Genomic DNA, 14,202 nt, shown 5'->3' with positions numbered 1-14,202 from the left:
ATAGGCCAAGCCACAGCCAAGTGAGAGTCCTGGGGTGGCAGCAGTGGGAGGAGCAAGGAGGCAGCCCCGCCCCTCGAGCACAGCCTCTGGCAATGAAACCCTCCCAGCCAGGTTTGAAGGTCCAGGGTTCACCTGACAGACACTGCCACTGTAATAAACAGAGGCCGGAGGGAGCACGTGAAATAAGGCTTAAGACTGGAAGGAGACAAAGGGAGCCCCTCGACGCAGTCACAGGCCCTCCTTGCCCCCGTGCCCTCTCCCCTGCTCAAATCTGGCTAAGCCTCCAGGCCACTTTCATCTAAATGAAATCCAGAATCGCTTGGGTGAGGCAAACAAGTAGAGCTGGGGCAGATTTTCTGCCGAGGTGCTCACCCTGAGAGAACACCCGCAGCCCGGAGGGGAGCCCCTCCCGTGGTGTGCCGCGACTGGCTTACACGGTGTTCGGGGACATCGTCTCGATCACCTAAAATCCATCATGCTGGAAACACTCACACCATGGAAATGGGCAGATGTAGAGTCAGGGCTTCTTCCCCCGAGAGTCAGGTGTTAACCACTCAGCAGCACATCGGCACATCCCGGGCCGCCCCTGACCCTGGCTCTCTCTCCACAGTGAACGGGAAAGCCACCATCACCATTGAGAGCCGTGCCCCGACACTCTTCATGTTCATGCTCAACGGCAAGCAGGAGCACGGGCTGCTGAGCCTCCGGAAGAACGGGATGAAGCTGGACATATACCCTCCGGCGGTGGGCACCCACAAGCTACAGATCTTTGCCAAGGGCAACTCTGACGTCTATAGCTCAGTGCTGGAGTACACGCTCAAGTGCAACTACGTGGACCTCAGCGTCCGGCTGCCGGCCGAGCTGCACCAGCCCGTGGGCCCCAGCTGGTTCTCGGAGCAGATGGGCATCGTGAAGCCCTCCCACCCCGACCCCATCATCCACACCAGCGACGGGCGCTGCTCTGTCAGCTTCGACGTGGAGGAGGGCATCAGCGTCCTGGCTTCCCTGCATGGGGATGAAGGCCCCATCACCGAGGAGACGCAGCGACGCTACATCTTCCAGCTACAGCGGGAGAAGCGGGCCGAGCTGAAGGTCCAGCTGCCCCAGGCGGGCAAGTTTGCCCTCAAGATCTTTGTCAAGAAGAGGCTGGAGCCAGGCAACTACGTCTTCGTCTTCAATTACCTCCTGTGCTGCACCAACACCAAGGTGAACTGGCCCATGTTCCCCGAGAGCTTTGGCAACTGGGGGCAGGGCAATGAGTTGCTGGAGCCTCTGTCAGGCGTGCTTCCCGCCAACCGGGACGTCTCATTCAAACTGAAACTCCATGGGGTTGCCAAAGCCCTGGTGAAGGGGCAGGACACATGGCCCCTGACCCTGAATCAAGAGGGCTACTGGGAGGGCAGCTGCAGCACGGCCGGCTGCCGCGAGATCTACGTCATGGTGCTGGAGAACACCAACCACAACTTCTACTCCTACATCCTGAAATACAAAGTGAACGCCCAGTGAGATCTGGTGCCCCAGCCACCCCCTCCGCCCCTTCCCAGAGGGCCGAGCCCACACTTGCCCAGGGAGGGCCCGACGGAGGTGCAGAGAGCCCCGGACACCGCCGAGCCTGCATGAAACCACTTCGAGGCCTCTGCCTCAGTCTCTCCACTTGGCCACGGAGGCGGGGATGTTGCATCCCACGGCTTCACTTGGCTGTGGCCGCGGCCAAGGGGACGGAGGCATGGGCCCTTTAGAAGAAAAAGGTGCTATGTAAATCCAAGGTATTGTGAACCATACACCACTGCCCAGATGCCCCCTTCTCGTGTTAATGCTCTTGTTGTTTTTATAGGGTTGATGTGGGAAAGCAGGGAGGTTGCCCAGGCAGAAAGCTTTTCACGCGATGGTGAGAGAATTGTCCTTCGTGCCCAAGAGAGACCGGTCTGCAAGGCTGAGTCACCCTGAATGAATCACAGAGCCCCTTTCAGGTAGCCTCAGCGTCTCTCACAGATTCTTGGACCCCAGGGAGCGTCAGACTACCATTTTTTTTCCCCCAGACCTGACCATCTTCTGCATTCCTGCTGTCTCTTGCTCTTTAAGAGCCCTAGAGGAAGGAAGGTCGGAAGAGGAAGCTCGCCAGCCTGCGTCTGGCTGGAGGCTCCACAGTCCCAGAAACACTGAGAATGTGGCGATAGAAGAGTCAGGAGGGGGCTCCCAGGGCCCACTCTTGGGTGCCCTGGGTGGAGGGCCGGAGGGCCGGGGACACCCCAGCAGCCCCATCCCCTAAGAGTGAGAGCGCGAGGCCTCCGACTCCGCGCTCTCAGAAGCGCCCACAGTCCGGCTCAGTCTAGTGAGTCGGTGGCCCTCCAGGCCCTCTCAGAGGCTGGGCTCCTTCAGGCCCTGGCCTGCACTTGCACAGGTTGCTTCAAGAGGCTGCTAGGCCCTTGGGGGGTCGGGGGGTCTTGTTGATAACCCTAAATCAAGACCTGGGCAGGGAGGCCAGGCAGGGAATAGAGCAAATACCACAGTGCCGAGGAGACTCATGAACTAACAGGGCTCTGCTGACCCCCAAGGGTCCCCACCAGCAAAGCCCACACAGGGACCTCCACCTGCTCTGGGAGCTGTTTTGGGGCTTGTCTGCATCCCATCTCCCTTCTGACCTTTTTCTGCCATAAGGGACCCCTGGGGTCCTGCCTTCCACGCCGCCTTCTCTAGCCCTAGGAACCTCAGCTGCCCAGCGGCCCTCAGCAGCACCTCAGGCCCGTGTTGCCGTGGCAACGGCGGCAAGGCTGGCTCCTTCCTGCAAGGGCAGGGGAGAAGGAAGGAGGGAGAGGCCCTGTGTGGCCATGGCAGCACCCTCCCAGCACGAGGAGCCCCTGCCGGGGCTCCCTACCTCCTGGCTTGTCAGCTTGGCAGCCCCTCTCCAGTGTCAGTGCCCTCACCCTGAGAACTGGCACTGCCCAGCGCCCTGCCTCTTAACTACTCTTCTGCATGTCCTCAGGATCAGCGACAGCCAAGCCAGCCGGACGCCCATGCCTCCCCTCCCTGCCATCATCCTCACATTCGTGTATTTAGCAAAGGTTCACGGGGCACTTCATAAGCACCGGGCTCCGTGTGAGATGCTGTGGTAACAGAGGGAACCAAGGGGGTCCTGCCCCTGCCATCTCAGAGCTCAAGGTGGGTGGCAGCAGCCTGGCAGCACCCCAAAGAGGACTGCCTAAATTTCCAGGCTCCCAAAACTTCATCACCTCCCCAAAGGTCCTCGCTGCCACCCAACTTGGACCTGACCTTGAGCCATGTGACAGGGATACTCAGGCCTCACCAGGTGGGGGGCCCTGGAATACAAGGGCAGCACACCATGGGGGTCTGCGCTCTCCCCTGGCCTATGTCCAGTACCCTCTGGCAGGCTCTGCCACCCAAGCCTTTGGCACTGTTGTCACTCACACCTGGAAAATGCACAAAGGCCCCCAAGGCAGAACCGCTGTGCAGTAACCACGACGGGAAAACAAGGGGAGTTCTTACACCCTGAAAACAGCCTTTTTTCACACCTTTGATTTTATGGGCTGAAAGAAATGTGCTGCTGTGTTTTATCCAAATAACAAGTGCCTTCTATGACTCATGTGACTACCTGGACCCAGAACCATGGCTAGTCCTGATGAGGACATGTACCTTTTTATAAAAATAATATAACTAATCAGTACATTCTGGAGCGGGCAGAGGATGATGCCACTCCGCACAACGGGAGCTGCCCCAGAAAGACCAGGCCCAACCTCTCCAAAGGTCTGCAGAGCAACCCGGAACCCCTCCTTCTGTGTTAACCTCCCCCCCCACCCTTGTAAAGACAGCTGTAGGCACTGTCAGCAATCACCTGAATTTCTTTCCACCGAAGTAAAAATACATGGAATGAAATCCAATTTCATGAATTTTTACACGCATGCTGCTCAGGATAGAATTCAGGGTTGCATTTTGAAGCCTTTTATTCAAATCCCCATCTTTGTTTCCCGGTACCCGAGTCCCGGCGTCTGGTGGAATGGCACGGGCGCCCCCTGGTGCCCATAGCGTGGAACTGCGAGGGCGAGCGGATCCCCCGGGGTTTTTAGGCAGAATCTGAAATTCGCTACTGAGACGTTTATGTTCAGTTCACTGGGTGTTTCCTCATGTACACACGGAGCACATCTTTGGCACGCGCAAGCCGTGAGGCGAGCTCGGGGACTGCCTGGCAGGGTGAGAAGACACGGCATGTAATACTCGGGGGTGTTTTCCGGAGAAATCATGTCTTGAAATGGAAACAACGCTGGATATGGGACCGGAAGGGACCGCTCTGACCGCGCTCGTTACTACGCTGGTGAAGGACCGAGACTGATCACACTCAGGGCTTTGGCCACAGGCAGAAGGGTGCAGAAGGTTGGGGAGGGTGTGGGAGTGGGGGGCAAATGGGCTACAACCACAACGGCAATTAACTCCTTTCAGTGTGCCAGCAGCACAGCTGGACGCCGTTTCAATCTGATTATGGTCATTGTGAGTTCCCCATATGCTGCACCGCCCCACCCAGACAGACTCCTCATGGCCTGCGGAGATTAAAAGGAAATAAATAGATTAACTGAAGCATGAAGGATTTAGGCTAGACATAAAGAACTATTTCCTGTTTTCAAGCAGGAGGGGCAAGGTGCCAAGAAAGTTTGTGAAAATCCTCTTCTCAAAGGACTCTGAAAACTGGAAAAGTTTTCCCAGTGGTCTGGGTTTTAGATGCTAGGCTAACTGGAAGGACTAAATTCTCTCTAAACCAGTTAATCCTTCAAGTACACTAGATCGTCCCCAACAAACACAAAGTGAACATTATTGATTGCCACATCGTTCGCTGTTAGTAGTGTGTTCAGGGGTGATGTGCGTCTGTGTCCCACATCAGTTTCTCTGGGGTCTATCATTTCTTTTCATTGGAAAGAAGTAGCCAGAAATCTTAAGAGCTGATTACTTTTCATAACGTGTGTGTTGACTTGTGTGGGCCAGTGGCTGTTGAGTAGGCTTTCCCCACATTGTTGCTGGTGTTGTTTTTCAATAAAATTTATATTCATTTTTATCCAACAATGTAATTATCGATCCGTTCTTATCACTGCTCTCACCAGGGGGGAAAAAAATAGGAAAAAACACTTTCATGTTCAAAGGGAGTCCGCGGGGGGGGGAAAAAAAAAAAATCAATGTCCCAGCCATTTGAATGTGACGGGAAGATGCAAATGGAATGTCAGGCAAATAGCTATGTCACATTAAAGAAAACATAATTAGGTTAGCTCAGCCCCTCTCTGGCTCACATGCCTTTGAAGAACATGAAGGCAGTGTTTCTTTCATTGAATCTTGTTTAACTTGAAATTTTTCAAGTCAATCCTAATTTCTGTTATTAGTAAAAGAAAAAAATGTACCCCAAATGCCTATCAGCCTTCTTTTTTTGTTGTTTTGAGTATATATCTATGTCTTGATTCTCAGATACATACAGAAACTTCCCAGCAGGTTACCTAAACAGGTTATTCACAAATTAGACATTTAGGGAAATAGACAACACGAACAGCCAGGTACCCCTGAGAAGCTGCCGTAACCATGGAGACCATCGTCGTAGCTGTAGTGTGAAGGACAGAAAGAACTGTGTTCTCAAATCTGGCCTTGTAGCACCTCTCCCCGCTGGACCCACCAACGTGAGGCCCCCACGCACGTCTCCCGAGGAAGGAACCGCACGGATGGACCGTGTCTTTAACAGCATATTTAAGGAGAAGTCAGAAGAGAGTCTCTTGCATTCAGAAAAGGAACTCTTAAATGATTCGGACAATCCGAGAGTGCCAACCAGGAGGCTGGAACGGATGACCTCTAACGTCCCTTCCAGTCCGGAGAGTTTGTGATGCTGCATCTCTGTGAACATATGCTGGCAGGTGGTAGCCCTGGGATTGTGTTTGGGAATGTCTGAAGGGCCCTGCTGTGTTAAGAGCCTGCCCTGCAGCCTCCAGCAGATTGAGCTGCCTGCTCCTCTCTTGCCTGAGGGCAAGGGGCTGGAGCAAACCCAGCAGAGGGACCAAAGGGAAAGCAACAGCCCCTGACAGGATGCTGCTTCTCTCTGATTTTGCAAGCAGGACAAAAGAAAATGAAAAGTCAGGCAGCGATTGGGATGCCTTCCCTTAGATATCCCACAGGCATCCCCAAATCAAAAGATACTGAACTGAAGTTACTTTTCTCCCCTACATTCCCTCCAACTCCTCCTGGGCCCCCCCGTGCAGTAAATGCATCCCCATCCCCCAGGTAGCTGAGTCAGAGCCGTGATGGTCACTAGTGACTCCCTCATTCCCCTCAGTGATGAAATCTGGGCCATTCTGACCCACTCTCCCAGCCTCACATCCAACCCCACTCCCACAGCCTTTGCCATAATTCAAGCCTTCATCATCTCGCAGCTCCGCTGTGGTGATTGCTTTCCACGATGATATGAGCCCCACCACCACCAGTTGCCCCATGACTCCCCGTATATCTTCTTTTTTTTTTTTTATAAAGATTTTATTTATTTATTTGACAGAGAGAGATCACAAGTAGGCAGAGGCAGGCAGAGAAAGAGAGGGGAGGAAGCAGGCTCCTTGCTGAGCAGAGAGCCCAATGCGGGACTCGATCCCAGGACCCTGAGATCATGACCTGAGCCGAAGGCAGCAGCTTAACCCACTGAGCCACCCAGGTGCCCTCCCCGTATATCTTCTTATAAGAATATAGAACTATTAGTTGTGTTAAGACAAGGTTTCCATGAAAGCCTTTCAGAAGAAGTCTGCTATCTTTGGAGAAAGGATAATTTGTGTCAGGTGCTGATGGAAAAGGTAGGTCTTCAAACAAAAACTGGTTTTGACACAGAGGCAGAAACACCTCCTTTACCTGGATTCTGAAGAGGCCAGGTTCTAACTAAGGTCTTCACTCCGGGCAGCACTATGTGGGGTGGCTCATAGAACCACACCTAAAGAGGGACCTGTGACAGGGTGAGTGGTGGAGACTAGCCCGAAGGTTAGCAAGCTACACCTTGTAAGTCAGATTATCCACATCCGTGGTTCACAGGTTTCCCTGCTTTCCTCCTAGAACCAAAACAGTATTGATCATATGTTCAAATGTGCCAGGTGGGCTCCCTGGCAAGCAGATGCCGAGACAGGGTTAGGAATGCAAACAAGGTACTAGAGTGTAATGCCCATGAAAGATAAAGTGGGAGGAAGCAGAGAGAACTTCGGACAGCCATCCAAGTCTAAACAGCCAAGCCCTATAGACCCCAGTCTGCTCAGTCATTGGCTGACCAGGAAAAGCTTGGACCCAGTTCAAAAGCTAAGACGCGTGTTCGGTTTCTGATCCAGCGTGTAAGAAGTCTAGAAGCCATCATTCCCTCCAACAGGTAAAAGGCTGACAAGTGGAAAAATCAAACTTATGTCTGTAGGAGAAGTGAAGTCACAAGGTAAATCATTGTCCCCTCCCCAAACTGGAGAGACTGACAGCTGATACCAAGAATCCCAGTCCACCAGAACAGGAGCCTCCCAGGGAATTATTGCCTGGGTGGGAAAACCTGAATTGTAATCAACAAATTGCTGGGGCTCAGTGTGGACAGTCTTGAGAGTTGAAAACTCTCCAGGGTGACCCAGTCATCAGAACCCCTACATTTTTGTGAGTTTTATCTCCTGGATCTCTACCAGGTCTCACAGTGAATATCAGAGAAAATCCCCTCATGCTTCTGGGATAGGGGGAATGGATCCATCTATAAGCAGAAAATTAGTAAGGAAATAGTTGAACTCAACACCACCCCCAAATACTAGATACAGCTGGCATCTATAGACTACTTCATCCAACGATAGCAGATTACATATTCTTTCCAATTGCACATAGAATAGTCACCAAGAAAGACCATGTTTTGGACCATAAAGCATACCCCAATGGACTGAAAAGAATGGAAATTATACAATGTCTGCTCTCAGACCAGAGTGGAATTAAACTAGACATCAGTAACAGAAAGATAACTGGAAAATCCCAAAATATTTGTAGATTAAACAACACACTTCCAAATAGCTAATGGGTCAAAGAAGAAATCTCAAGAGAAATTTTGAAATATTTTGAACTACAGGAAAATGAAAACACAACTTATCAAACTTTGAAAGATGCAGCAAAAGCTCTCTTTAGAAGGAAATTAAGAGCATTGAAAGCATATATTGAAAAAGTAGAAAGCTCTGAGATCAATAATCTAAGCTTCCACTATAGGAAACTAGAAAAAGAAGAGCAAAGTAAGCAAAAGAAAAGAAATAATTCAAAAAGAACAGAAATCAATAAATTGAAAATAAGAAATCAATAGAGAAAATCAGCAAAATCAAAAGCTTTGTTCTTAGAAAAGATCAATAACATCTATAAGCCTCTAGCCAAGCTAATTAAGAAAAAAAGAAAGGACACAATTACCAATACCAGAAGTGAAAAAGGAGGTATCACTATAGATCCCATGCACATTAAAAGGATAATAAAGGAATACTATAGATAACTCTATGCCCCCAAATTTGATAACCTACCATTATCAAATGGTCCCATTCCTTGAAAGACACAATCTGTCAAAATTCACACAAGAAGAAATAGGTGATCTGAATAGGCCTATAAACTTTTAAAGAAATTGAGTCAATAATCAATAACCTTCTACAAAAAAAGCACCAGGCCCAGAGAGGTTTGCTGGTGAAGTCCACCAAACACTTAAAGAAGAAATTATACCAATTTTCAATTTTCTACAGCCTCTTCCAGAAGATAGAAGCAGAGGGCTTCCTAACTCATCTGAGGCCAGCATCATCCTAATACCAAAACAAAATACATTATAAGAAAATAGAAAAACAGATGAATATCTCTCATGAAAACAGATATAAAAATCCTCCCAAAACATTAGCAAACTGAATCCAACACAGTATAAAGCTAAGGCAGACCCTGAAGGGACTGCCAACCAAGAGCTCTCAGCTATCTGACATACCCCTTACAGGTAACCATCAAGTTCTCTCTTGACAGGAAAGCTGAGCAGTACGCCTCTGTGTCTACCGCAAAGGATTCAGAGAAGATTGGGTGTAGCTTCATCTCAAAGCCATCTGGGATCCAGTGATCACTGGTGAGAAGCCACCAAATGCTTTGTCGAAGGGACAGGGGTGGGATCCATGTCTGACAGGAGGAACACATCCTCCAAGGGCTGCCTTCAAGGTGCTGGAGACTCGACTGACAGAAGGCAGCTTCTTCCTTCCCTCTCTGTCTTGGCCTCCTGCTTCCGTCACCCACAGCAGCCTTAACACTAAAGCCAGAAGGATCTGCTCATGTTACACGCTTACTTAAAACCTGCCAAAAACTCCCCATTGTCCAAGGGGTAAGACTCAGTCCCCCACTGTCTTAGTCTGTTCTGGCTGCTGTAAGAGAATACCAGAGATGGGAGAGGCTAATAAACAGCAGAAATTCGTTGCTTACCATTCTGGAGGCTAGAAATCTGAGAGCAAGTCATTTGCAGATTCGGTGTTTGATAAAAACCCACTTCCTGATTCGTAGATGGCTGCTTTCTTCTTGTGTCCTCACCTGGTGGAGGGGACAAGCTTACTCTCTGGAGTCTCTTTATAAGGAAGCTACTCCCATCCATGAGAGCTCTACCCTCACGACGTAATCACCTTCCAAAGGCCCCACCTCCAAACACCATCACACGGGGGATTCGGTCTCAACCCATGAATTCTGGGGGGCATACAAACATTCAATCTATAATCCCCGCTGTGGCTTCACACTGTTTTCTCTGCTTTGTTTCTTGTAACTCTCCACGAGATCATTTTTGCAAAAATCAACCACATGACATCAAACAGGCCATGGACCCTCTCACCACGGTGCTTTTCACACATGCTGTTCCTTCTCACTGGGAAGCCCTTCCCTCCATCTCTGTCTGGAGATGCCCTGCCTGGTCTTCAGGGATCTGAACCAGCCCCTATCTGTCCACCCTCCATGCTCCCTTAGCCTTTTGTCAGCTCATCTGTCAACCAGGTACTTGCTGCATGATGCATGAAATTGGGGGGTACTTGGAGGCTCGTGCATTGGTGATGAATTGTTTGAACATGGTTACATTGATTTTTCTCCATGGCACAAAATCGGGGTTTGGTGAACGCTTGGTAAGTGTTTCATTGGGACAACAGAGAGGAAAGATGAAGACAGGACCAGCGAAGTAACATAACTCAGCAGTCCAATAACCGTTCACTGACATTTGTTGAAACATGTTTCCAGTTCACAAAGACTGGCTCCTGTGCCTTTTGCCCAGCTCTGGACACCAGAGCCTGAACTGCGAGGAGAACCCAAGACGTTCTCAGGGAGGTCCACCCCCCAGAAAGGGCTGGGAAACTGGGATTGGAGGCGATACTGGAATGAGAACCCTGGGGATGGTTGAGGACGTAGTTCATGCGGGTCTTCAAGGAAGGTGGTGGCCTTATTACCAAGACCAGCAGCCCACACTTATTTCTGAGGCTCTAAAGGAGAACACGCGCTTACCCCACAGATCAGAACTCGAACACATGACTTGAACTTGACAAGGGAAGAACGACCACCTTATCTGTGACTGCCGGTGGCAGGCAATGGTCAGGACCCTCTGGCCATGGATAGCTTTATGAAACTGCCTTTCTTCTACCTAATTGCGGTTCCTGCCCCAGACTTTCCCTCCAGGACCCTGTTTGAAGGAGCTTCTATAACCTAAGCTTCGGGTGCCTCTGTATAGCAGCACGCAAACTCAGCGAATGGTGTCTGCCGGTCCTACCTCCAGCCGTGCAAACAGAGCAAGCCAGCCCACTGGCAACCAGTCAGCGTCCATCCATAGGTCTGAGGACGGTCTGGAGGCCTCCTGACATCTCTGGGCTCCAGGAGGGCCCCACCCGCCATACCCACTCGGAGCATGAAGATGCACGCCAGCATTGGGCTCCAGGAAGAAGGCAGCCAGTTGGATTTGCTCGCCGTTTCATCACCATGCTTACAGGACACCTGCATTTAGGATAAATGATCAATACATTTTTGAAGTGAACATCCATCTGTCATTTCAAGACTGAATTCATAGATCACTGGATTTATTTACATGGCTGTTAAGTTACAACATCTTTAAGTCATTTCCCTCTTTTGCTCAACTAACTACAAAAGCACAGGCCCAGGAGTGAGTGGCTCTGCCCCCCGTGGGAAATGTCTGTTTACAGGAAGACAGAAACTGCCACCAGCTGGGAGTGCTTGCGCGGTTTGCCACCAGGAAACCATCAGGTCTCCCGATCGATCAGAGGAGTGCCCTTCTTTGGCAGGAGCCCACCGCCCTTGGCCTGCACTGAGATTGCTTTGTTTCCATCAGGAGGGACGGCTGACTGCTTCTCTGACACAAGGAATCAGCCATCACCTCACCCCGGCTGTGCGGGGACAGAGGCAGTGGTGCCCTGCTCCAGGGTGGCAGGGACGACCGTGGAGAAGCCTGCGGTAGGAAGGCACGCGAGCAGCCACCACAGCGGATGGCCAGGAACAATTGGGCTGCCTGATGAATGAAGTGCAGGTGTTGGGGGTGAGGGCCTCTGGTGGCTCCCACATAGAAAAAGCAGGGTGATGGGGAGGGGGGTTGGGGGATGGGGAGGAGATGTTTATTTAAGACAAAATCACTGCAGGATTACAAAGTACACCCTGAATACTTGGCTGATGTATTTGCATGTGTGTGAACACCAAGGGGATAAGAAAATTAACATTTTATTATACTGTAAACAATTAAATGTGGACAAGATGCCCGAGGCATTTGGAGGCTATCCCCTCCCCTGCCCATATATTTCATGATGGCTCCGCCCTCAGGAACTGCAGCGAGCGTGAGCACTGTGAACCCCTTGGCATCCATTTCTTTAGCATCAGACCTCCTTCCCCACCTCCCAGGAGAAACACAGTGAAGAGAATACGTTAACCTGGTTGCAGGAGGAAATGTATTCTGTCAGTCAAAGCTTCACTTGACGTTTTTAAAGCTCAGGAAGACTGTTAAGAGTCTGTTTGAGAAGACAATGGCATCTTTCTGGAAAGATGGCCTCTTAGCTGCTGGCCCCCTGTTTGAAAGCTGTCTCGCGCCGTCGGGAGCCATTCATGTATGATTGAAGCCTCGGTTTCTTTCTGTAAACATTGGTTTGACTTGGGGAAGCCTCATAGCTAGCTGGAGACCCCTCCTCACTGGGCTCTGGCCGGCCCCCAGACCTCTGACCCTGTCCGCCAACATGAGGCTGGGCACAAAGCCTCTGTCAGCCCCCTGGCTCCTGTCCCAGCTCTTGCCACCTCCTGCTGCCTTTGGCAAAGTGCTGATCCTCCCTGTCCCCGTTTCCTCAGCCGTGAGCTGGGGATAATCGTCACAGCCCCCATGCAAGTTTCCTGTGGGGACTGAATGACTGAACATGAATGCAGGGAGCAGGATAGCTCCTGGCACATAGTACCTGCTCCGTGAATGTCAGCTGTCATCACCCCACACCACCGGTGTCCTCGGCGTTACGAGGATGCGACGGAAGTGCCATGTGTTGTGCTATGGGTTGAATTCAGAGGTCACAGGCCCCTCCTGAAATCACAGCCATCACTGAGGCCAGCCTCTAAAAGAAGACATCCTGTTTCCAACACTTGGCCACCTGTCTCTTCTAGAATCTTCCAGAGACCAGGAGCTCATTGCTCTGTGAAATAGCTATCCCATTACTGGACACCTCTGTTAAAAGATCCTCCCTATATATGACTGCCGTATACTCAAACAGTTGAGTCAATCCACCCAATGGTCCACAATCATAGCTGTAATAGGTCCAAGGTGACCACAGGGCAGGCAGCCTGAGCCACCAGTACAAAACCCAGCTCATCTGGGGCTTCTGGGAGCTGGCTCGAACAGCTGTCAGCTACCTACGTAAAGAAGGAGAGCCCAAAGAGAAGGAAAGAAAAGGGAAATCTCCCATTCAAGAGAGCCTGCAAATCAGCATCCGAAACTACTTGAACTAAAGCAATAGTTAGAAAAGTTATACAATCTGCATACTCTCTGGTGACCCCACCCCAAGTCCTCATCCCATATAATGCCCTGAACCTGGCCTTCCTAACTTATATGCTCCAAGCATTTCTTCTCTGAGGAAACTGACCAACGCAAGAAAAATGACCCATCAGTACAATCTACAGGCAGCATTGCAGTGACAGGACCAGAACCCAATTGGATCACCTCTAGGAATCCCTCGCCACAAACACACACACACACACACACACACACACACACACACACACAGAAAGTTTGCAAGTGCATCTTGCTTTTAAAAACATCTCCAGATTCTTTGGTACTCCTCCTTTCCTAAGGTGGAGCCTGGTTCCCATCGCCTGAAGTGGGAGCTGTACTCAGTGACTCTCCTCGAACAAACAGAACATGACAGAAATCACAGTGTGTGATGTTCAAGATTAAAACTCTTCCTCCTATAAACAGGTAATGGGGTGCACTGGGACCAGGAAGCTCCTACAGAAAGGGGGGACAAGAGGATACCCAGGAGGATGGTAATAGGACAAATTTGCAGAACAGCTGCCCAGCAAGGAGGATGGACCCAGCCTTGGAAGGAGGCATGTCATAGGAAAACATAAAATGAGACCAAGGACTCAGTTACCCGATACAGGTGACTTCACGTGGCTATTTTAATGACACTGAGGAGTTTGCAGGACTATTAGGTGAAAGCTGTGTTGAAACAAAGTAAATGCTAATTTCATGAAGAAAGAGTATACCCCAAATATCATATTAATCCCAGTATACTAAATGCAGTATTTGCAGGGTGTTAACAACATAAATGTGAAATACTGATGGTGCATTAGATGGTGCGTTCAGACATCTCATGCCATTCCATCTCCAGCCCCCTTTCCTGTCTCCCAGTTTTAAGGATGAGGTAGCAAATTCTTCCTTTCTCTCAGTAATGTTTAGTAGCGTTTTGTGGAGTCTTGCATATCTTTTATTAGGTACATTTCTAGGTATTGACAGATGTATTTTCATGATGTGCTCATGGTACCAATTTTTTAAAGTGCAATTTCTAATTGTTTCTAGCACATAGACATATACATAGGAGGATACTACGGGAAATCATGCTGTTTGTTCTTTGTGGACATGTACAAATCCAAAAATATAGTTGTGAGGTGTTAGCACCATCACCAGGATAGCATTTGCTTCTGGAAACAGAAGAAAGGCATGGAATTAGA

At 50.1% G+C, this 14,202-nt stretch overlaps 1 protein-coding gene across 1 annotated transcript in view; it reads left to right on the top strand.

The window, feature by feature from the left end:
- Positions 1 to 5,156, top strand: part of KY (kyphoscoliosis peptidase) — a 53,839-nt gene extending 48,683 nt beyond the window's left edge. Inside the window, exon 11 of the mRNA XM_032333732.1 lies at positions 611 to 5,156. Coding sequence (XP_032189623.1) covers positions 611 to 1,506 — 896 coding nt within the window. The 3' untranslated portion in view covers positions 1,507 to 5,156. The remainder of the gene's footprint in view (positions 1 to 610) is intronic.
- Positions 5,157 to 14,202: the final 9,046 nt, after the last annotated feature.

Source organism: Mustela erminea, chromosome 1, assembly GCF_009829155.1.
Source record: "Mustela erminea isolate mMusErm1 chromosome 1, mMusErm1.Pri, whole genome shotgun sequence".
NCBI classification, from domain to species: domain Eukaryota; kingdom Metazoa; phylum Chordata; class Mammalia; order Carnivora; family Mustelidae; genus Mustela; species Mustela erminea.
Note: the sequence above shows the minus strand (reverse complement) of the source record. Positions and strands in the feature narration are given on the sequence as shown.